Genomic DNA, 22,833 nt, shown 5'->3' on the forward strand with positions numbered 1-22,833 from the left:
TAAATACAAATCTGGAGTTTGAAATTTTGGGAAAGAGAAAACTTTAGCTATTGCTAAATGCTACCTAATTAAATATGATTTCATGACCAATAAAAACCATAATTAAAACAGATAAACAGAATTGCACTTTTAATTTTGCATATTACTCAGAAACATCAAAAACATATATATGGCACATTCGGAATTGTTCTAACAGTTATATAATGTTGAATCCATTTGCTTTTTATGATGAAGAAACAAAAATGGTATAAACCTTCCATTCTTCCATAAGTTTCACTCTTTTTTTCTATAACAAATTGGGTATTTTTGTCTTTGCATATTCATGTGGAAAACAGCACTAATAAGTTATTTTTCAGTTAATCAAAGTATTTTACAATCAAAATATAAATGCGCTGAGTTCGTTTTCAATAAGAAAGCAAAAACCCAACTGATTAAGGAAAAGAATTAAAAAAAAGTACAAACAGAAAACAGGAATGTCTAGAAATTTATTCCATTATGCTTATGTTCTGTCAAACTTCAGGCTTCAGCTTTTCTAACCTGTCAAGAACTGCTTTCTCCTACAAAATAAAATTGTTATAGCATTTAAATTAAAAACAAAAGAAAATAAGTATGTGAAAGAAAAAATTAAACACAATCATTAATTTGAGTTCCAGTAGTTCTTTTTAATATATAATGATTAAACTGTGCAATAAGAAAAAAATAAATAAAATCAATTAATTCTTGATAAGATCCAATTAAGGTTTCATCACTATCACTTACCTTTTCTTCTTTAAATGGAAATTCATAATCTTTATTATCTCAGTGGTATAAGATTCTAGTTAACTGTAAAGCTTTATTCACATTTAAAATTAGTAACAAATTAAAAGAAAAAGAGAAAACTTTCAGAAATCTATTTATAGAGTCCAAACGTAATGATTAGAAAGTCACCAATTTAAACCTTAAGTTTAATCTTATAGCTTTTCTAATTGCATTAAGTATTTTGTTATATCTGTTCACTGAATAAAGTACACAACAAATAAGTTTCCTAATTTCCAGACTAATAATAATTATGAAAATTATTATTATTCAGGAGTAAATAAATAGATTTAGAAACAAATATTAGCAAATTGAAATTTATAAAACTCCTCATGACATACTAAAGTTTTCAGTGTTGGTTGAAGAGCATAATAATTTAGTTTTATTACTTAAATGGGTCACAGCAATCCCCAAACTCATTAAACATCATAAATGTACTATAATTTGATAAAACATCATTATAATTTCTGATAATTACTAAGATTATTTAAATAAAATTATACATTTTTTTTTTTAAATTATCTAGGAAGTGATGCTTACACTGCACAAAAGTTTTAAGTAGCATTGTACAGCAGAATTTGAAATATTACTATTGAATTCTGTCACAAACCTTAAACTAGTAGTGAAAAAAAGTCACTGTAGCCATTTATTAAAATGAAAATACAGTAAAAGCTGAGATTTTAGAATCTGAAAGTCTTTAAAATCCAGCACATTTTACAAAAAAAAAAAAAAAAAAAAACACATTTATAGTCTTGAAATATTAAGAAAGTAATCCAGCAAACAGTAATAATAATCAGATTTGTCTTTATGAATCCACACAAAAAAAAAAAAAAAACACCTTGACATTCTTTATAAGCTGCTTGCAGGACAATCTTGACTGTTAAGTCATTTTTGCAGCCAGCAGGAATTAAACTGCACAGATAATGTAATGGCCTTAATTCTCAGAATAAACATGCCTTTCCAGCAAGTGCCTAGTACTACACTCAGTGTGACTACATGCTGTATGTAAAATCAGTTTTAAAAGTTGAAATATACAGCAAAAGCTATCTGTTGAAAGTAGTGCAATACCAAGGTAGGTGGCAAGTTTGTTCTGCAATGAGAATTAAGAGCATTCAATTTCTGTGGAGTTCAATTCTGCTGGTAGCAGAAATAGCATTTAGCATTAGTACAGGCATACAATGCAAGAAAGCAAGCTCATGCAGCATCAGCCAAAAAAAAAACTTCCCATTTCACCTTTCCATTCATTCCAAATGCCTATCCAGCTTAGCCTTAAATTTATTTATGCTATCAACTTTCACAACAAAAGATGGAAGTCTGTTCCACCAATCGACAATCAGATATCCACTGGCTAAAGGCAAATTTCCACACATCTATTCTACAACTGTTTTTCCTCAATTTGAATCTATGTGCCCTCAGGTTCTTAATCTGAGCAAGAGGAAGAATCCCATCAGCATTCAGCTTGCTCAACCCATTCAAGGCCTTATACACCTCAATCAGATCACCTTGCAGGTGCCTACTCTCCAGGCACTGCAATTTTCAGAACTTAAGCCTTTCTTGGTAAGAGACCTCTTTGTTCCCCTCAACAATTTGCCCTTCTTTGTACTCGTTCTAGCAACTGTACAACCCTCCTAAAATGAGGCCTCCAGACCTATACACAGTACTCTAGGTGTAGCCTGACCACTGCCTTGTACAACGGGATAATCACCTCCCTGTCCCTGCTAGCAAAATTTCTATATATCACTGACAAGACTCCATGACCTGCCCTGGCAGCACGTCTGCACTGCTCAGCGAACTTCATATTTAACTGCACAGTTACCCCCAGGTCTTTTTCACTTTCCACTTCCCTGAGTATAGTACCACACAGTTGGTACGTTTCTCTTGGGTTATTGCTACCCATATGCAGTACCTTGCATTTGTCAATGTTAAACTTCAGTTGCCACTTCTCAGCCCATTTGTCCAACTTATCTAGATCCAGTTGGAGTAGCATACTGTCTTTACTGTCATTAACAACCCTGCCAACCTTTGCATCATCTGCAAACTTGGACATTAATCCTGATATACCTTCATCAATATCATTGATGAATACACAAAACAACAATGGGCCCAGCACCGAACCCTGGGAACTCCACTAATAACATTTGTCCATGAAGAGCAGTGTCCACTGATCACCACTCTCTGTCATCTCCCACTCAACCATCCCTTTATCCATTGTAGCAACTTACCCTTAATGCCATACCTCTCCAATTTGTATAGCAATCTTTCTGTGCAACAGTTTCAAAAGCCTTCCTGAAATCCAAGTATATGATATCAAAATTATTTTTGGCATTCAGCTCCTTTGTGATCACATCATAGTATCCAATTAAATAGGTCAGACAAGACCTCCCTTTGACAAACCCATGCTGTGTCTTAACTATTACTGCAGTCTTGTCTAGATGATTCTGCAATGCTTCTTTAACCAGTGACTCCATTATTTTCCCTGGAACACAAGTTAAACTAACAGGTCTATAGTTATTTGTGTCACCTTTTGAACCACCTTTGTGAATCATTGGTGATACATTTGCACACCTCCAGTTCATGGGGACCTCCCCCAAGTCCAAGGAAGCTCTCATAATTATGGCTAAGGGTTTGCTTACTTCCTTTTCGGCCTCCTTTAATATAACTGGATAGATCCCATCCACCCCAGGTGCCTTCCTTATGTTTAACTTCAACAATTTCTCCTCCAATTTGCTCTCAGTTATTACAAAATTACTTAGCTCCCTGTTAGAGTTTGATAAACTTCTGGCATTCCCTTCATTGAATAACTCCTCATGTGTGAATGTAGATGCAAAATACTCATTCAGTTTTTATCAGCTACGTGAGCATGATCATCGATAGTCATCCCATCTATGTTAAGTGGTCCAATCTGATTCATCCCTTTCCTTCTAGAGTTTAAATAAGTAAAGAACTCTTTGCTGTTTTTCTTTGCATCCTTTGCCAAATATTTCTCGTAATCTGCCTTAGCCTACCTAACCTCCTTTGTGACTTGATTACAGACTAGCTTATATCTGCCATAGGCTTCTATGTCACCTGATACTTTATATGCATCCCATACATTTTTCTTCTCTGCCATGAGCCTCATTAATTCATCTGATATCCATTTAGGCCTAATATTGAATGGTATTTCTTAGTTGGAATGAAAATCCTAGCAGCCCCCAAGATTAAGTCTCTGAAGGCTTCCCACATTTAGAATTCAATGTTGATAACATCATCAGTTGATCCCACTATACAGAATTTAAAACTGTCTGAGACCCCTGTAGTCACCTTTACGAAAGCAAAAGCCCTTCCCTTTAGCCTAGACGGTAGTTACATCGTTAAGTAATTCCCACATCAGTACATTGTGATCACTCTCACCCAATGGTTCCTTTATCTGCAAATAGGGGAAAAGGCAAGATAATTATTATTACGTTTACAGATATAAGTTCAGTTATTTGTGCTTAATTATTTATTGAAATGTGCTCCTATAAAACAGCTCAACCACTAGACACACTTTCTAAAATCAAAAAATTTTAAAATCCAGCACCTCTCAATACTCAAGGGCACCAAATTTTAACATTTTACTGTATTTAGTTATTTAAAACAGCCGGTTTCATATTTCTGTCATACCTACATGTGAGACTCAATGGGTCTGGCCCAAAATCAAGACAGCCAAAATTCCAACAGTATCTACTATATTGTAAAAAATATATGAATATATTTCTATATATTTATTAGTTTTTTAGTAAGTAAAAATTTACCTTATTAGTTCCATATGAGCCAGAAATCGTAGAGCAAAGTCTATTTGTTGTTGCTGATCACAAGACTAGTTCTTGCACTACGTGAATCTTGTACGGGAACCATCATAAAATTATTCAAAGCATTTTATGTACAGTAGATCAAGGAAGTTTCAAGTCTTTTGACACACCTCTGGCAGGCACTACTGACTGGTAGTGTTTCACATTGTGACCATTGCAACCGCCACTTCATCCACTACCTCCGTTCCAATACGTGGTCGTCCCCTGCCTGGAATTACACCTAACTCCCCGGTTGCTTCAAATTTCTTTATTAGTTTTTGAAGCCCCACTGACGCCAAAGATCCTTTACACAAACCTTTAAGTTTCTGATATTCAGTAGTGCTGCATTAGCATTACTATTATTCTGGTAGAACAGTATACTAAAAAGCATGTTCCTTTTTTGTAAGAGCCATAAAGGTTATTGACGGTGGCATTGGCCTTTCTGCTTTTATCTAACAGGATGTCATTTGCATAAGTAGCATGTCTTGAAGTAAATGACAACTTGTACATATGTGCAGCGCCATTTTCCCCCCGGTGGCAGAAATATGAACTAATTTTTCATATTGCTTCCCCATATCCTAAATGACATACCTACCGATTTTCACAGCACTAACTCTCACTGTTTTGACACTAGGGTCTCCTAAATAGGGAAACTTATAACTACCCCGTTGTGTATATATATATATACAGCAATACCTCGCTTAGCACAGCTTCAAACAGCACGGGTTTCACTATAACACTGTTTTCAATTAAGTTTAAGTCAAAAATTTACTATACATATTAAAACTCATTCAATAGCCTAGGCACATACTCTACATATATGCTGTGGTGCGAACTCTATTGTCTCACATGCACATGTGCCAACAGCTCCCCTCAAGCAGTCAGATGCAACGTGCTACAGTGTTCAGTATTCTTAATTCTATCCTGATGAAATGAAGTGATAGCTTTTCAAACATTTCACTTCACAATTTATTTTTTACTCCTTTAAATACAACAGAAAATATATCTGCATATTGGCTAGAAATCACTGTGAACAACATGCATTCTGTTTGGCAGAATGTTTTGCCCCATTTGGCAAATGATTTCACTGGTTTTGAATCACAAGTTCAGACAACTGCTGAAGACATTTTGAAGATCAGAAGAGACTTGGGATTCAAAATTGGACACTGCCAATGTAAGTTACTGCATTGACTTGCATGCAAATGACTTAGATGATGCGACTTCTTGAAATTGATGAGCAAACTACATAATTGTAGAACAATTATGTAGTTTGTCTGTTACAAACTTCAGAATTGTTTTCCTAGAAGATGAAAACAATTCTGAAGTGGCACCAAAAGAATTTTCAACAGAAGAATTGGAGAAAGTTTTTCGGGGGGTTGACATGGCCTGCGAGGCAATTATGAATGGAGATCTGAATGTTGAACGTAGCATTTTGATTGAAATAGTAGCATCAAGATACGGCAAATTTTACAAGATAGGATTCGAAGCTACAAAGACTTGTAAGCCGAGAAAAAGAAGGGACGACTTCATTATTGAAATACCTAAATAAACAAAGCTTTTCATTAATAAATTTTTCATTAATAAAATTTTTGTAATATTTTTTTTTATTTCAAATCCTTTTAATTGGCTATCAAATGCAAATTCTTTATAGATTTATTATAATTTGTTTATAGACTGTTTCTCTGGTACGCATTCAATTAAAACCCAATAATTATACCTCAATCAGCACTGTTTCACATAACACTGAACAGTTTCGGTACCAATTATCAGTGCTATGCGGGGTATTGCTGTGTTTGTGTGTGTGTGTGTGTGTGTTGTTTATTCATTAATATGACATAAAACATTAACATTATCATATACTGTTTGCATAACTGCAACATACGTGTTCCATGGGTTCAAATAAAATTTTAATGTTTTTAGTGGCCATTTTGATAACATGAAAAACATTTTTTATTGCAAAAACAGTTTCTGAAATATAGACTAACTTTGTTTTTTTAAATACAATCGATATCTCGGGATTTTGGTTGTTGGGATTTTCAGCTGTTGGGATTTCAGCCGTCGGGATTTTGGGCGGCACCGGAGACTCAAGACCTATCCATCTCAGATCTAGAGATTAGCATTAGTAGTGGCATATAGTGCAATAAAGTAAGCTTATACAAAAAAAAAAAAAAACAACTTCCCATTTCATTTATCCATTCCCTCCAATCACTTTTTTTTTTTTTTAAACATATGGTGCAAGGAAGCCTGAGGCTTATGCTGCCCCAGCCAAAAAAAAAAAAAAAATTCCCAAGTTACCCTGAGAGAGAGAGAGAGAGAGAAAGAGAGAGAGAGAGAGAGAGAGAGAGAGAATCAGAAGTAAAAAGGAATCGCCAAGAAAGAGAGGAATGATGATATCCAGCTCAGGACCCTGGGTGTGCCAAGCCCATACTCACCAGATGTGAGCCCCCTGGGTTAAAGTAGGAGTGGAAGAAGAAAAGAAACTGTGTAGAAGAATGAAAGGGACAGTAACTCCTTCAACTCATACCACTCAAAGACATAATTCCTCGAATAGGCAATGCTTTCCCACTAGAGAAGACTGTTGTTACCTATTCTCGGAAACTCCATGAATATTAGGCTCCCCACATGACCATTTCAAGGCTTGTTGGCCTTTCATCGGTGGGTGGCAGGCACCCTGGTATTCAATTTGCCTAGATCTTCCTTGAATTCATTTTAGTTATCAACTTCCACAACAACAGATGAAAGTTTGTTTCAGAATTCAACCACTTGCTGGCTAAAAGCAAGTTTTCACACATTTATTCTGCAACCATCTTTCTTCAATTTGAATTTATGCCTCCACAAATATATAATCTGAGCAAGAGGAAGAATCCTATCAGCACTGAGCTTGCTGAAAACATTTAAAGCCTTATACACCTCAATCAGATCATTTCACAGGTGCCTAGTCTCCAGATGCTGTAATTTGCAGAACTGAAGCCTTTCTTGGTAAGAACACACATCTTTGCTCCCCTCACCAATCTTGATGCCCTTCTCTGTAATCATTCCATCAAGCTCTACACCATTTCTAACATGAGGCCTCCAGACCTGTACGGCGCCTCCGTAGCCAGGTGGGAAGGAGCAGCAGTGCGTAGCACACGCTTCTTGATTAGACCGGGGTTCGAGCCCGTCACCACCAAATACGGAGGATGCGGAAAGGTCAGGGAATGACCACCGCATATCCCCAGAGCAAAATGGCCTTAGTTGCTAATGCTCCTAAATAACAACAACAACCAGACCTGTATGCAGTACTCAAGGTGTGGCCTGACCATTACCTTATACAAAGAGATAATGACTTCCTTATCCCTGCTAGCAAAATTCCTGTATAATCAACCGACAGCAAATCATTTTATTCAGAAGATGATTTGCTTCCTCCAATTAATTCAAAAACACATTATCTTCCAGCGTGTATTAGTACCCCTCATCCCTGTGAATTAATGATCAGATATCAATTAAATGATAGTATACCAGTTATGATATAGCTCCTTCATAAGAGATGTGATAGCAGGTTGTCACATAATTGGCATATCCATTTGTAACGTAGCAGAAAGAGTGGGACACCCAAAATCAACTGTTGAAAACACTAAGCCAAATGGAGGATAGTAGTAGTGGCACTTGATGCAAGAAAGCAAGTGTAGGAGCTTATGCAGCATCAGCCAAAAAAAAAAAAAAAAAAAAAAAAAAAATCACACCATACCCTCCAAATGCCTGTCCAGTTCCTCCTTAAATTTATTTAACCTATCAACTTCCACAACGACAGATGGAAGTTTGTTCCAGCAATTAACCACCCGCTGGCTAAAGGCAAATTTCCGCACATCTATTCTACATCTATCCTTTCTTAATTTGAACTTATCTCCCCGTAGGTTCGTATTCTGAACAAGTGGGAGGATCCCATCAGAATTCAGCGTGCTCAACCCATTCAAGGCCTTATAGACCTCAATCAGATCACCGCGCAGGTGATTAGTCTCCAGCCACTGCAATTTGCAGAAATTAAGCCTCTCTTGGTAAGAGGATCCCTTCATTCCCCTCACCAATCGTGTTGCTCTTCTCTGTACACGCTCAAGCAAATCTACATCCTTCCTAAAATGAGGCCTCCAGACCTGTACGCAGTACTCAAGGCGTGGCCTGACCATTGCCTTATACAGAGGGACAATCACCTCCTTTTCCCTGCTAGCAAAATTCCTATATATCATTGACAAAACCCCATGACCTGCCCTAGCAGCCTGTCTGCATTGCTCAGAAAACTTCATATCTGCCTGCACAATTACTCCCAGGTCTTTTTCATTTTCTACCACCTTAAGTGTAGTACCACACAGTTGGTACGTTTCTCTGGGGTTACTTCTACCCATATGCAGTACTTTGCATTTGTCAAGGTTAAACTTCAGTTGCCACTTCTTAGCCCATCTGCCCAAATTATCTAGATCCTGTTGCAGTAGCACACTGCCATGACTGTCATTAACAACCCTGCCAACCTTCATGTCATCTGCAAACTTCGACATTAAGCCTGATATACCTTCATCAATATCATTGATAAATAAACAAAACAACAGTGGACCCAACACCGAACCCTGTGGGACTCCACTAATAACATTAGTCCACGAAGAGCAGCACCCATTGATTACCACCCTCTGTCTTCTCCCACTTAACCATCCTTTTATCCATTGTAGCAACTTACCCTTAATACCATTCTGCTCCAATTTGTACAGTAGTCTTCCATGCGCAACAGTGTCAAAAGCTTTCCTGAAATCCAAGTATATGATAGCAAAATTATTTTTTGCATCCAGTTCCTTTGTGACCACATCATAATAACCAATCAAATTTGTCAGACAAGACTTTCCCTTAACAAACCCATGCCGTGTCTGAATTATTTCTGCAGTCTTGTCTAGATGATCCTGCAATGCATCTTTAACCAGTGACTCCATTATTTTACCCGGAACAGAAGTTAAACTAACTGGTCTGTAATTACTTGTGTCACCCTTCGAACCTCCTTTGTGAATTGGGGATACATTTGCACATCTCCAGTCCATGGGGACCTCCCCTGAGTCCAAGGATGCTCTCATAATTATGGCTAAGGGTTTGCTTAGTTGCTTTGCCGCCTCCTTTAATATAACTGGATAGATCCCATCCACCCCAGGTGCCTTTCTTATGTTTAACTTCAACAATTTCTCCTCCACTTTGCTCTCAGTTATTACAAAATCATTAAGCACACTGCTACAATTTGATAACCTACTTCCATTTTCAAACTGTAATAATTCCTCACGTGTGAATGTAGATGCAAAATACTCATTCAGTTTGTTTGCTATCTGAGCAGGATCATCAACAGTCGAACCATCGATGTCAAGTGGACCAATCATATTCATCCCCTTCCTTTTAGAGTTTATATAAGTAAAGAAATCCTTGCTGTTTTTCTTAGCATCTTTTGCCAATGATTTCTCGTAATCCGCCTTTGCCTGCCGAACCTCCTTTGTGACCTGATTACAGACTAGCTTATATCTGCTACAGGCTTCTGCGTCGCCTGATAATTTATATGCATCCCATGCATTTTTCTTCTCTGTCACGAGTCTCATTAGTTCATTTGATAACCATTTAGGCCTAAACCTTGAACAATATTTCTTCATCGGTATGAAAAGTCTAGTAGCTTCCACGATTAATTCCTTGAATGCTTCCCACTTAGAATTTACTGTTTGTAACATCGTCAGTTGATCCCACTGTACAGAATTTAAAAACTGTCTGAGACCACTGTACTCCCCTTTACGGAAGCAAAAACCCTTTCCTTTACCCCTGACGGTAGTTACCTCTTTGAGTAAATCCCACTTCAGCACACTGTGATCACTGCCACCTAGTGGTTCCTTTATCTGCAAATTCTTAATACACGAATGATCACTGCTGATAACCAGATCAAGAGTATTACTTTCTCTGGTTGTCTCTCGAACATGCTGCTGCAGAAAACAATCATCCAATAAATCCACAAAAGTCTGACTAGTGTGTGAGTGACCAACCCACAAGTTCCAGTCAATATCTGGGAAGTTAAAATCCCCCATTATAAGACATTCTGATTTACTGGCCCACTCTATTTCTCTGTACAATTGTTCATTGTACTCATTCGAGTCATTAGGCCTATAACACACTCCTACTCTTATTTTTGCTTTTGCAGTGCTTATGTCACACCAAACTGACTCAACAGTGCACTGTCCATCTATATCAACTGGATGCACTTCTTTTGATTTTATGTTTTTCTTAATTAACAGCATAACACCTCCTCCCTTTCTGTCCTGTCTATCCTTTCTGTACACATTGTACTCCCCAAACTCCAGTTCTGCATTCCTTATATCCAGATAAAAGGTAACATGACCATCAGGGTGGCAAACCGTCGCAATATGGCTGGGATTGTCCTGATTCAGAACTTCAAGTCCTGCTTCCTGATAATACCATCATTTGTCCCAAAAAGAGATGAAAAAAACTGCTAATTTATTGATTTTACATATTTTTAATTAATTCTTATTGGAATCTAATGAATATGTTAAAAATTAATTCTAATAACAAGAGAAAATGAGAATTGAGAAATCTTTTTTCTCTTTGATGTTTTAAATTACATGTATAACGTATTAATTTATCTATGCCATACATTATTTTAGTAATAATTCTCAAATGAATTTTCCTTTTTTTGAATTTTTAAAGTGAAGTAATTTTGAAAATTAAAAAAAAAAAAAAAAAAACAGTAATAATCATTTAAGATATTGTAAAGTACAGTGAATAACCTCTGATTTTATTAAGATACGGTTATTTTTTATAAAATTTTATACATTCTTGGTTTATAATTTAGAGTAAGTACTTTTGATTTCAATTTTATAATTTTTAAAAACATTTCAAAGTTCTTGCAATTTAGTTTTTTTGGATAAAAACATATTGTCTTATTTTTAGACAATATTGAATTCATATTATCTTTAAATTAATATGGATAAAGAAAAAGAAAATAAAGAAAATAAACAAAAATATATACTGGTTACATGAAGAATGAGGTGGATATTCAGCAAAGTGCACAATTTGTAATAATATGATTTTCATTATTAGTCATGGCAGAGAAAATGGTATTAAACGACATATGATGACAAAAACTTATATCTCAATTTTAAATACATCGGCTCAATCTTCAAAAATATCCAACTCCTTTGTGGCACCAAATAAGCACCAAGTAGTTTTGAAAGTCAAATTATAATAACTGAAACGATATTTTGCTACCGTTCCTGTTTTTTTTTACAGGAAAAATTTCTATTTAACTGTAATGTACTGCCAGTGCCATCAGTAACTATGTGTCATCCTGGGACCACAGCCAACCCTAAAACAAATCTGCACTCCATTTGAAGTGGGAGTTGCAGTATAGGAATCCCTCCTCAACTGTGGGTGTGTGTGCCCACATTTTTTTTTTTTTTTTTTAAATATGTATGTACAATTTAGTCTAGTCTCTTGAAACAAAATAATCTGGCAATTATTGTTTCTATAGATTGCACAGGAGCATATAGGAGACAAATCAGATTTAGGTGGTCTGTGGTCCTCATATTTAAAGGTCCTAAAATAATGCCCCAGAAAACTTGAACCTATATTAATTTGTTAGTATTGGTTCAGGTTTCCTGTGACTTTGGGGAAACTGGAGTAACTGTGCCACTGCACCCTCAGTAAATCCATCTTGCTACTGAATAGTAGAGAGTAAGCAGATTTGTGTTCTACATTCTAAATAACACATCTGTAAGTACCATATATACCAGGAGTTGCTGGCCATAGAAAAATAATTAACTCATTGTGGTCCATATTAGTAAAAATATAACCCATTGAGGTCCAGATCTATTTTGGCATAAAAATTAATAAAATGTCAAATAAATATTATGATAACATTTTTATTTCTATTATAGAACATGATGAACAAAGCAATCAATATAACATATGGTCGATTTTTTAAATATTCCACTTCAAATTATGGGAATTTATAAAAATGCAAAACTAAAATAATAATGCAAAAATTGTTGACTTAGTTAAGATCACTTGCGGTCTGTGCCAAACTGGTGGTCCAAATACAGACTGCTTTTGATTTTTTTGATTTGGTAGTTGTTGGCGCATCGGCTTCTGTGGCCATATTGCACCTCCCAAGGTTTTTGCAGTACTTTGATCCAAGCCCGAGGCGGGAATCGAACCCGCGACCTTTGGGTTGCCGGGCAGGTACTTTACCCACTCGGCTAGCCCGGTCGGCGCAAATACAGACTGCATTCCACCATTTGGTGACCCCATATATATATATATATATATATATAGTGTTGGGTGTGGATATGCTATCACTTCTCCATAGGTTTCACATTTATGACTAACATTTTTCCCAGACATATTTTGGACTTCTTTTCACAGCCCTTTGAAAATTACCACATCTGTTGTAAAATAACAATGTGAAGGAAAGCTCCTAGTTGCTAACTTTCAATGATAGTGATTTAGAAACAACTTCAAAGATAAATCATCTCTATATTCTACATATTTAAATTTTCATGTGATAAATGGTTAAATTAAAAGAAAGAAGACTAATAAGTTAAAACCATTAAAATGCAACTTCCTTGAATTGCATTTTTTTGTTGAGTGTGTCGAAACTTGCCAACTGGCAACAAAACAGAAAATTGAATACAGTGATACAATAAATGTAGCAGCAAGAAGAAAACTACTCTTTCATAAGAACATTATCAACTGCCATAGTATGTAATGCCCACATGGAAGATAAGGGGTTTAAATATTAGGAGTAATCTCAATGAATGGAGGTTTGTTTCTGATTGGCTAGTACAGAACTTAACTGAATCAAGATGCCATATATAGTAAACCCTCAATTTAACAAACTAATAGGGGAGAAGGGGTGTCCGTTAATGGCGAAAGTCTGTTAAATTGAATGTAATCTGGGGGGCATTTTTTATTGTTCTTAATGTAAAAAAAAAAAAACACTAATACAATATACAGTACTGAACAATATAAAATTATGTTGCAATTTGGCCTTTGATTTACAGATATCAGAAACTGTTTTTTTAAGCCGTAAATTTCACAAACGTGCTACTGAGATGCCTCGTTATAATTTCTCAATTAGCTCTAATTTCTGTGCCACATTAAGTTCACACGCTTTCTTTTAACTCCTCTATCACTTGATGCCATTTTAAATTTAAGGATTGCAAAATTATTTAATAAATAAAATCACAATTCAGAAATCACAGAAACACTCTGTATACAACCTGACAGCACAATAGCTTGAGGCAGACTGAGACCAAAACAAAGCGAGTCAGTAGACCTGAGTGTCCGAGTCACATTCAGTTTGCAAGTCACCACCTGCTCTTATCTGGGAAAACAACTATTTGAACACATTTTCAGAAAGAATAATAAAAAAAAAATTTCCTAAATTTGATTATAAGAATAAAAGTAGGTAATTATCAAAGCAATAATGTAAATAGGTAATTATTATTATTATTTCAGTGTTATTATTAATTTTTAATTAATAATAACACAAGTTTTGTGTACCCTAAAAAAAATAATATGGTTGAGATTAATATGTACATTACCATATTATTTGTCCGGTCTGTTAAATCTGAAATCTGTTATATCGGGGTCCATTAAATCGAGGGCTTACTGTATTAGAAAATACCAACCAGGGTCTGGCATTTAACGTGTACTTTAACATATTCTAATTTATATTTCAATTATAGTGAGTACTTCCGTGGTGCAAAGTTTATAATCATCACTTAATTTAATTAATTTCTGTATTATCAAATTTTGATAATGATGAAATCCTAATTAAATTAAATAATGATCATAAACTTCACACCATGTAAGCAGGCCGGGATAGCTCTGACTCTACCATGTCTCCAGACAGCATATAGCAGTTAGTGATCACTAACAAACATAATTCATCAACAAAGATGACAATATCGTTACTGTCCTTATGCATCTTTCTCCTTGCACCACTGCAGACAATGCAACACACAGCACGGATAACATTATGATGGTATACCTGCTGACAGAACACAAGCTAACTCTGTTTCCTGTAACTAGTTGGTGAATGACTCTTTGATTCTTCCATTCTGACATTCTTCTTATGGTTCATTCTTCATATAAAGGTGCACAAGAGCAGTGGCAATGTGTCCAAAAACCTTCCTGTACCCATTACTGCCAACAGCATCAAACTGTTAAGGCATCACATTCCCCATAAACAGCAATGGAATTATAAACCACCAAGCTTCTTACAACTGAATAATCTGACAGATCAGACCAGTGTCCAAGTCCATCAGCTTTCCATAAAGTTATGTTATGTGTCATAGAGACATGCAATCATTCACTCAATTTTGGTGAGTGAATGACTGCATTGATTAGCTTAACATTAAATTTAAATGCATATATACCACAGTCATGAATACAAATTTAAGTAAATCCATTCATTCTTTCTAGTTGAGGCAATTCCAATGATGAGCAATATATTATAATAGCAATTTTGTCCTCTAAAAGTTTATTCCCATATCAGCATGCATTCTGGGATAAATAAAACAATTTGAATACTGGAAATGTAGGCCTCCATGCATAACAAATTATTATTACAATATCATCTGATGAATGGATGAATTTAAAATTTGGTCACATTAATCAAGAAATTAAACATCTTATCACAGTAAACTTTAAAATCTGGCACTTGAAATTCTTGAATTCTTTAAAATATGGCACATTTTACAAAAAAAATTGCAATCCATACATTGCACTTGTCTTTAAGAAACCACTCAAAACAGGGTAACTTCCTTTCTTTTAGTGCTGTCACTTATTCAGTAAATTTGATAACTTAACACAAACTGGTCTTGCAAATTATAGCTAAGTGGTTGGTCATACAACACTTGTATTCAGTGACTAGTCTGAAGGAAGTTTCAGATTCCACTTTACAAGGGGAATCTGAAAAGTTTGTGGCATGAGTACAAAAGGGTAGTGGTATATTCGTAGCAGAATTTAAACAAGCAAGGAAAGCCTGGAAGATGACCCATGCTGTGGAAGACCTGCAATGTCCATTACTCCAGAAGTTGTTGCCAGTGTGCATGATCTGATGATGAGTGACAGTTTGGTATATTGCCAGTGTCTTGAGTATCTCATCTGAATGAGTGTACCAAATAATAACAGAGGTTCTTGCTATGAAAAAGGGTCAGCACAATGGGTCCCAAAGTTTCTGAAAGAAGATAAAACACACACAAGAGTTGTCAAGTTTGAACATTTGCATTATTTTCAAGCAGGTCTGCAAATTTCCATGCAAGGATTGTGACCATGTAAGAGACAAAAGAGCAGCAGACACAGTGGAAACACAGCTCTTCTCCCCCTCCAAAGAAAGCCAAGTTGATTCCTTCTGCTAACAAGATGATGCCATTTGTTTCTTAGGATGCTGATGGAGTGCGGTGCCACCCAAAATCCTGACAGCCTAAAATCCCAACATACAGATTGTATTTAACAAAACAAAGTTAGAGTCCATATCTCAGAAACTGTTTGTGATAAAAAATGTTTTTCATGTAATCAAAACAGCCGCAAAAAATATTACAGGATATGATTACGTTAATATTTTATGTCATATTAATGAATAAACAACATGCATTTTATAACACACACACTTTTTATATATATATATGCATAAAATAAAATATTTATAATTGTGCACAATACCACGAAGGTAATCAATCCATCACAGATCTATTTTCCGATCGTTCACAACTGTCATTATTCTCATTTCTCCCTCAACTGTCACCTTCTTGCGTTTTGGACCACAAAGTATGCACTCAGCCTGGTTATCAACCTGTTGCTGTTCTTTCTGAAATTCCTTGATGATCCTATATACGCCAATATGTGCTCGTCCAACTATACACTCCCATCTTCTATGCCAAACCTCAACACTGTTTTGGATGCATGGAATTCCCAGTTGAATGGAATTGTATACGGACAATAATGTTGGTGGAAATAATGGTGAAGTGCAAATTACTGTACCATTATGCATATACCATCTACTTCTTCCATATATATAATTGTCTTCAAACCACTCTATCCCATCACTAGCTTCCCTCGGTAAATGTGGCTTCAGAACATTAAATGCTTGTGGTATCTCACCAGAAGGAATAAATGCCAAGGCACACAAATGTTGAAGCAGCAACCTAAATTTTTCATTGGTGCCACACTGAGATGCCAATCCACTTGCTTGAATTTTTCTCCAAACACATTGTCCCAGGTGGAAAAAAACAGACCTTATTAGACACGTTAGGGAATTCAACCTTTGAAGGCATTTATAGCAACTAATTCCAGGTCAGTTAATATGGCCTGCAGTCTCAATTCAATTTCATTTTCTTGGGCAAAGTCAATCATATCTTGAAACAAAGGTTTATCATTTTCTTCACTCTTAATCATCATCAAACTAAGGGAAGAATTCAATAGTTTTCATTACCAACAGGTAGATGTATTGTACATAATTGATAAAAAATTGTAGACACAGTTTTAAATGTACCATCCATAATCCAATATTGAGCACATGATAGGCTTTGAATATTTACTTTTGTTGTTAATAGAAGAATTATTTCCTCTCCCACTGCAGAATATTTAACAAAAAAATCCCATTTTCTTATTTTCTGATTTTCTTCTTCTTATAATAATAATAAAAAGAAGAAAATGGAATATTTTTTCTGGGGATATTTTTTCCTGTTACCCCTTTAAAAACATCCTGACAGTGCCCGTGGTCATGCCTAATGTACTTGTCAAAGAAATTCGTGAGAGTACAGCTAATAACAAATACCTGCATAATTACAATTTTAGTTATGCTAATGATATTTATGACAAATGTTACAAAGCTGCCAAAATATAATTATTGCTCAAATGCCCTATACAAATACCAACTTTCGACTTGAAAAATTACCAGTTAAATGCAATATAATAAAGCAAAATTAATTAAGTCGATTTTATTTGCTGATCATATTTTCGAACTGTTTGTTTCTGTAACAGAAAACATGATCTTCGAATTGAGAGAGGTAAAGAAAAAAGGTAAAGTGCAGCCATTATCAACCCACTGAAGGATGGAAGCCTCCTCAACAATTCATGCTGTTGTTATTTTTTATATTCTTTCTACAAAATTAATCTAATAAGGTAAATTTTTCTTACCAAAAAAAAAAAACTTATAAATACATAGAATTATATTCATATATTTTTACAATATAGTAGATACTGTTGGGATTCTGGGCTGTCAGGATTTTTGGATGTCGGGCATCAGGATTTTGGGCCAGACCCGATGGAGTGTTACTACTGGAAACAGTAAAGACAAATGCCAAGGAAAACTTAGCAAAGGAGTCTTGTTCCAACAGGACAACACACCTCATGTTCACAACACTCATGATCTGTCGTTGCCATGGCTACACTGCATGAGTGCAGCTTTGAAATCTTGGACCATCCTCCATTTCTCCAGATCAAGCACCAGCAGACTTTCACCTAATTCCTAATTTGAAGAAAAAAAAATACCTGGCTGGCATCCATTTTCCCACCGACAGTGACGTCATTGCTACAGCAGATGCATTCCTGGAGACCCAAGAGAAAACTTTCTTCTCAACTAGAATCAATGCATTTCAAGTAATGGTGACAAAAGTGTATCAACTCCAAAGGGGACTATGTCGAAAAGTAACATGTTACCAGCCTCCTGAAATAAACCCTTCATACTCAGGCACAAACTTTTGAAACACCCCTTGTAGAACAACTTAGAATGAAGAAAGAGTTAAATACATAATGTGGGTATAGCTGGAAAAATATATGCTTTATTAAATCTGTGGTTAATCTCTTCCATAAACAGTGACTTACTGATGCACACAAATGATACATTTAATTCCATGCAACCCAGGTTTTTGCCACCATTATATAAGTAGAGGAACTCCCTGCTTACGTAATACTCAACTAACAGAAATTTGACTTTACGTAAGTTTTTGCTGAAAAAAACTGAAAAAATCGTGGAAACGTATTTTGCATCCCGTAGGAATAAATGGAGGTATCATGAAAATATCATAATGTGAACCCAATAACATTGTGTTTTTTTTTAATTCATTAAAAGTCCTTGGAAGTTGAAAATTTCCCTATATTACTAAGCTATTTATCTCTCTAAAAGGTCATATTTATAATGGACATGCACTACCCTTTCATCGTTATCACATGTTCCCATTATAAGAATCAATTTTGAACGCCTTTGTGATATTTTTCTAAAGCACGTTTCTGGAGGTCAATGACCATAAAACAATAAAAACAATTTGCACTTTCCAGTTTATTGGGATTTTCTGTTAGTGCATCTAATTATAAACTGGTAGTAAACTAGATCTTATTGCATTTGCGATAATACCGATAAATGCAGTTGTGTGACTTTTTACGCTATTATGATGAAATGTGTTCCCCTTCACCGAAATCTTTAATCATATAAAAAACAATTTTCAGAAACTTTTCATTCCTATTTACATATTACACTGATGAAGGGAAAGCGACCAACAAAAAGTGCAAGTGGTGGCAGTGCCAGGAAACAAAACAAACTTGATTTAGAAATGAAGATGATTAAGAAGTACGAAGCAGAACAAAGTTGGTCATCTATTGCAAGGGAATCAGGTCTCGCTGCTTCAACAGTGACTGAATACTATTTTAAAGGACAGTGTGCTTATATAAAAGAACATGTCAAAGGATCAATGCACTTAAGATCAACAGTGATCACAAAACAGTGTTCAGGTGCTATATCGAAGGTGGAACAGCTGTTAATAATATGGATGGAAAATCAGATTCAGAAGCGAGTGCCCCTGGGTCTAACGACCATTCAAGCAAAAGCAACAAGTATTTATAAAGATATTAACAATAAGTATGGCAAACCCCAACCCAAGTTCGTGACAAGCAATGGGTGGTTTAATAGACCAGTTCATCCCTAGTTAACCCATATTTTATCACTAAGTGGCCATTCAAGTCTGAGTACTCAACATGGATAGGTGCTTCAGAGTGTAGATCTTATCACTGACTGGTCTGTCTTCCAAGTCAGTGTGCTCAATTAATCCATTGGAAACCTCAATGTCTAAAATAAATAAAAATTTTCTGTTTATACTCTGGCCGACTACACAGTCAGAGGAGTTCACAATATTGAAAGAATACAAGAAATAGCACTGTATTCAGCATTCATGGGCTTGAACCCCAGTCACTCAAAGCACATGTACTTATGTACCCTCATGCCTGACCACTCTGCTATGATGGCTGCACTCACTAAGCATATTTTAACGATTATGAAGATGATGCACTTGCAGCAGATCTGTATTCATTGTCTGACTGCAATTTACTGATGAGAATACTTCCATGGTATGGAATTCAGCTTTCCAGATTATATTTCATTTATTAAAAATGACTTTTCCCAGACTGGATGTCACATTGAGATTGAATAAATAACTACAATTTCTCACTACTTTTGTGGCAAGGACTTCACATTTATATTACATGAACTGCAGGGCTTCAATGCCTTATAATGGAGGGGGCACAGGAACTGCACAACTTCAATGTCATATAATGGAGTAGGTATTAATTAGTGACTAAGTTTATAATTATCCGTACAGTACTGTAAACAGATGACGGGGATGCTAGGAAAGCTAGCTGGGAGTGCCTAGTACAATAAAAAAATGTAATACCTCAACAGAGGTGGAAGCTCTAAAAAATAAATATAGAGAAGTCAGGAACAGGTACACCATCTCATAAGCACAAGGAAAAGAGAATGCTGAAGAAACTTGGTTGCTAGTATGGGAAACTCTGATCCCTGGAATGTGGTGTATAAAACTATACATAAGAGACTCCCTGAGGAAGAGATAATAAACACCACTACTGACAGCCATGGGAATCAGCCTTACAGCTGGGATGAAACTGAGGAATATCTTTAATGAACTGTTTCCTGAGGACACCGGCCAGAAAATGAACTTCAGGAGGCTATCTTAGCAGTAAATACTAATCATGACAATGACCACACTGAACATGATTTTACATCTGAGGAACTAGAATCAGCTATTAGGAGAATAGCTCTTAAAAAGGGCCTGGCTATGACCTAATAGAACCAGAGGTCACTAAAAAATTCTGGAAACTTTACCCAAATATCTTACTTAAAGCATACAACCTCTGTCTTAAAAACTGGTATCTTCCCTGCTACTTGAAAAAATTCTGTCCTGAAGATGCTACATAAGGGTGCTAGTAAATCCCTTACTGATCCAAGATCATATAGGCCAATCGCCCTTTTACCAGTTATGGGAAAAGTCTTAGAAAGGCTTATCTGTTATAGACTCACTAATCACTACCAGGTCGAACATGGCATCAAACTGTTAATATGGCTTTAAACAAGGCTAGAGCACTGAGGATGCCCTTGTGCTTAACATTACCCATAATACACTAGTACAAATCTGTTGGTAATATCTAATCACCAGGCCAATTTATAGGGTATACCCTCAGAGATCCATTCTTGGCCCCTTCCTCTGAAACACTGTGCTGGATGAATGGCTTGCTACTGAGCTAAAAGTTCTGATATGGTGGCCTTCACAGATGATTTGGTTATCCTGGTTGGTGAGTATTCCCAAGCAAAACTGAAGACCCCAAACTTAGAGTTACAAGATATTTTGTAGATGGGGGAAGTGTTTCCGTTTACTGATTGTCACTGTGAGTAAACATAGATCTGCCACTTTGAACCAGAAACCAAAAAAGCAATTATGAAGTAGCATCACCCAAATCCCTCAAACAAGAGATTCAAAGCCATCGTTTTCCTTGCAAACCCATTTTTTATCCAATGAAAGGTGCCATTTGTGGATAAAAGTTTCAACAATGATCATGTAGGAAGATAGTGTATAAATAAAATAAGTAAAAAACCCTCATCAATTTTCAGCTTTTTTAAATAAATTTTTGCTGCCATGATGAACATGTTATAAAAACTGCCATAATAAGTATCATGGCAGAAAACAATAATGATATCATATCTATCAGCCTATTATTGTGAATGACTATTGTTGTGAACACAAAACTCAAAGTTGATATCAGTCTATTGACTGATATCAACTTTGAGACCTTTTTCCACTAATTCAAATATTTCAATGACCAATGCCTTTTCAAAGTTTGGCAGGTCTTCTTTCGTAACTTTGCTGTCTATGGTTATAGAATATCATATTCAATTAACAAAGGTGGCCAAGACCAGAAGAGCTACCATCTAAATAATCTTTAGATTCCTGTCTCAAAATATGTTTCCATTTCCAGTCATGATATTAACAAAATAAGGCCTTAACAATAGGCTTTAATAATCAACATAATTTAAAGTTCAAAAGGAGGTATTTTCAAATTTATTTAATCATTTATGCACAAGTTACTCACCATCTTAAAGCATTAAGATAGTTGCAATGCCCTTAAATTAGAAATGAGAAGATATAAATTCATCCTTAGATTTCATAAGATTCTGAAGAAAATCATTTAAGGGCATACTTTGAGTTACTGGTATTAAGATAATAAGTGACCATGTGTGCACGCACACACACTACTGCATGTAACATTACAGTGTTTATTTTCTACAGTTTACAAATAAGTTAAGGGAGATAAAGACAAGAAGTTAAAAAAAAAATTAGTATATACACACAAGCAAGGCAATTCAGTTGAAAGGGATGGAGACTTAATTGACATTTTTAAGCACAACCCAACCAACCAACTTCATGCGTACAACCAAAATGAGAAATTACAAAACATCAAAATCATTGCAAAATTTTGTATTAGATTTCTAAATACTGTATCCTCTTTGTTGAAAATATGTAGGAATCACTTTTTCAGTGTATGCTATTTTTAAAAAGAGGATAAAATTTATAAAATTAAAGGTAAATGACTCAAAAGCAGCAACTTACGGTAACAAACCACAAAGAATCTGGCTTAAAAATAATACGAGAGAAAAATGATGCCTGGCTGACAGGAGAAATGACATGTAGGTGCAAATGATATACAGTGTTAAAAGGTGGCCAATGGAATCCTAACCTGAAAGTACAATGAAATTAAATTTACATATTTTCATTTATATATAAACATTCATTTACATAATTTAAATTTTTATATTTTGCAATTATGCAAAATATTATTATTTAATATATTCCATAATATTATGGTAGAAATTATTAAA

The 22,833-nt window shown here is 35.4% G+C and overlaps 1 protein-coding gene across 1 annotated transcript in view; it reads right to left on the reverse strand.

The window, feature by feature from the left end:
- Window positions 1-470: 470 nt before the first annotated feature.
- The window catches only part of LOC150085445 (adenosine 5'-monophosphoramidase HINT3-like), a 103,513-nt gene continuing 81,150 nt past the window's right edge, over window positions 471-22,833 (reverse strand). The window contains exons 4-5 of the mRNA XM_090373253.1: window positions 22,565-22,691; window positions 471-557 (exon numbers count right to left, since the gene is read on the reverse strand). Of these exons, the coding sequence (XP_090229379.1) occupies window positions 510-557; window positions 22,565-22,691 (175 nt within the window). The 3' untranslated portion in view covers window positions 471-509. The remainder of the gene's footprint in view (window positions 558-22,564; window positions 22,692-22,833) is intronic.

The sequence above is a fragment of the Mastigoproctus giganteus genome, chromosome 5 (assembly GCF_048544385.1).
Source record: "Mastigoproctus giganteus isolate SK-2022 chromosome 5, ASM4854438v1, whole genome shotgun sequence".
Classification (NCBI taxonomy): Eukaryota; Metazoa; Arthropoda; class Arachnida; order Uropygi; family Thelyphonidae; genus Mastigoproctus; species Mastigoproctus giganteus.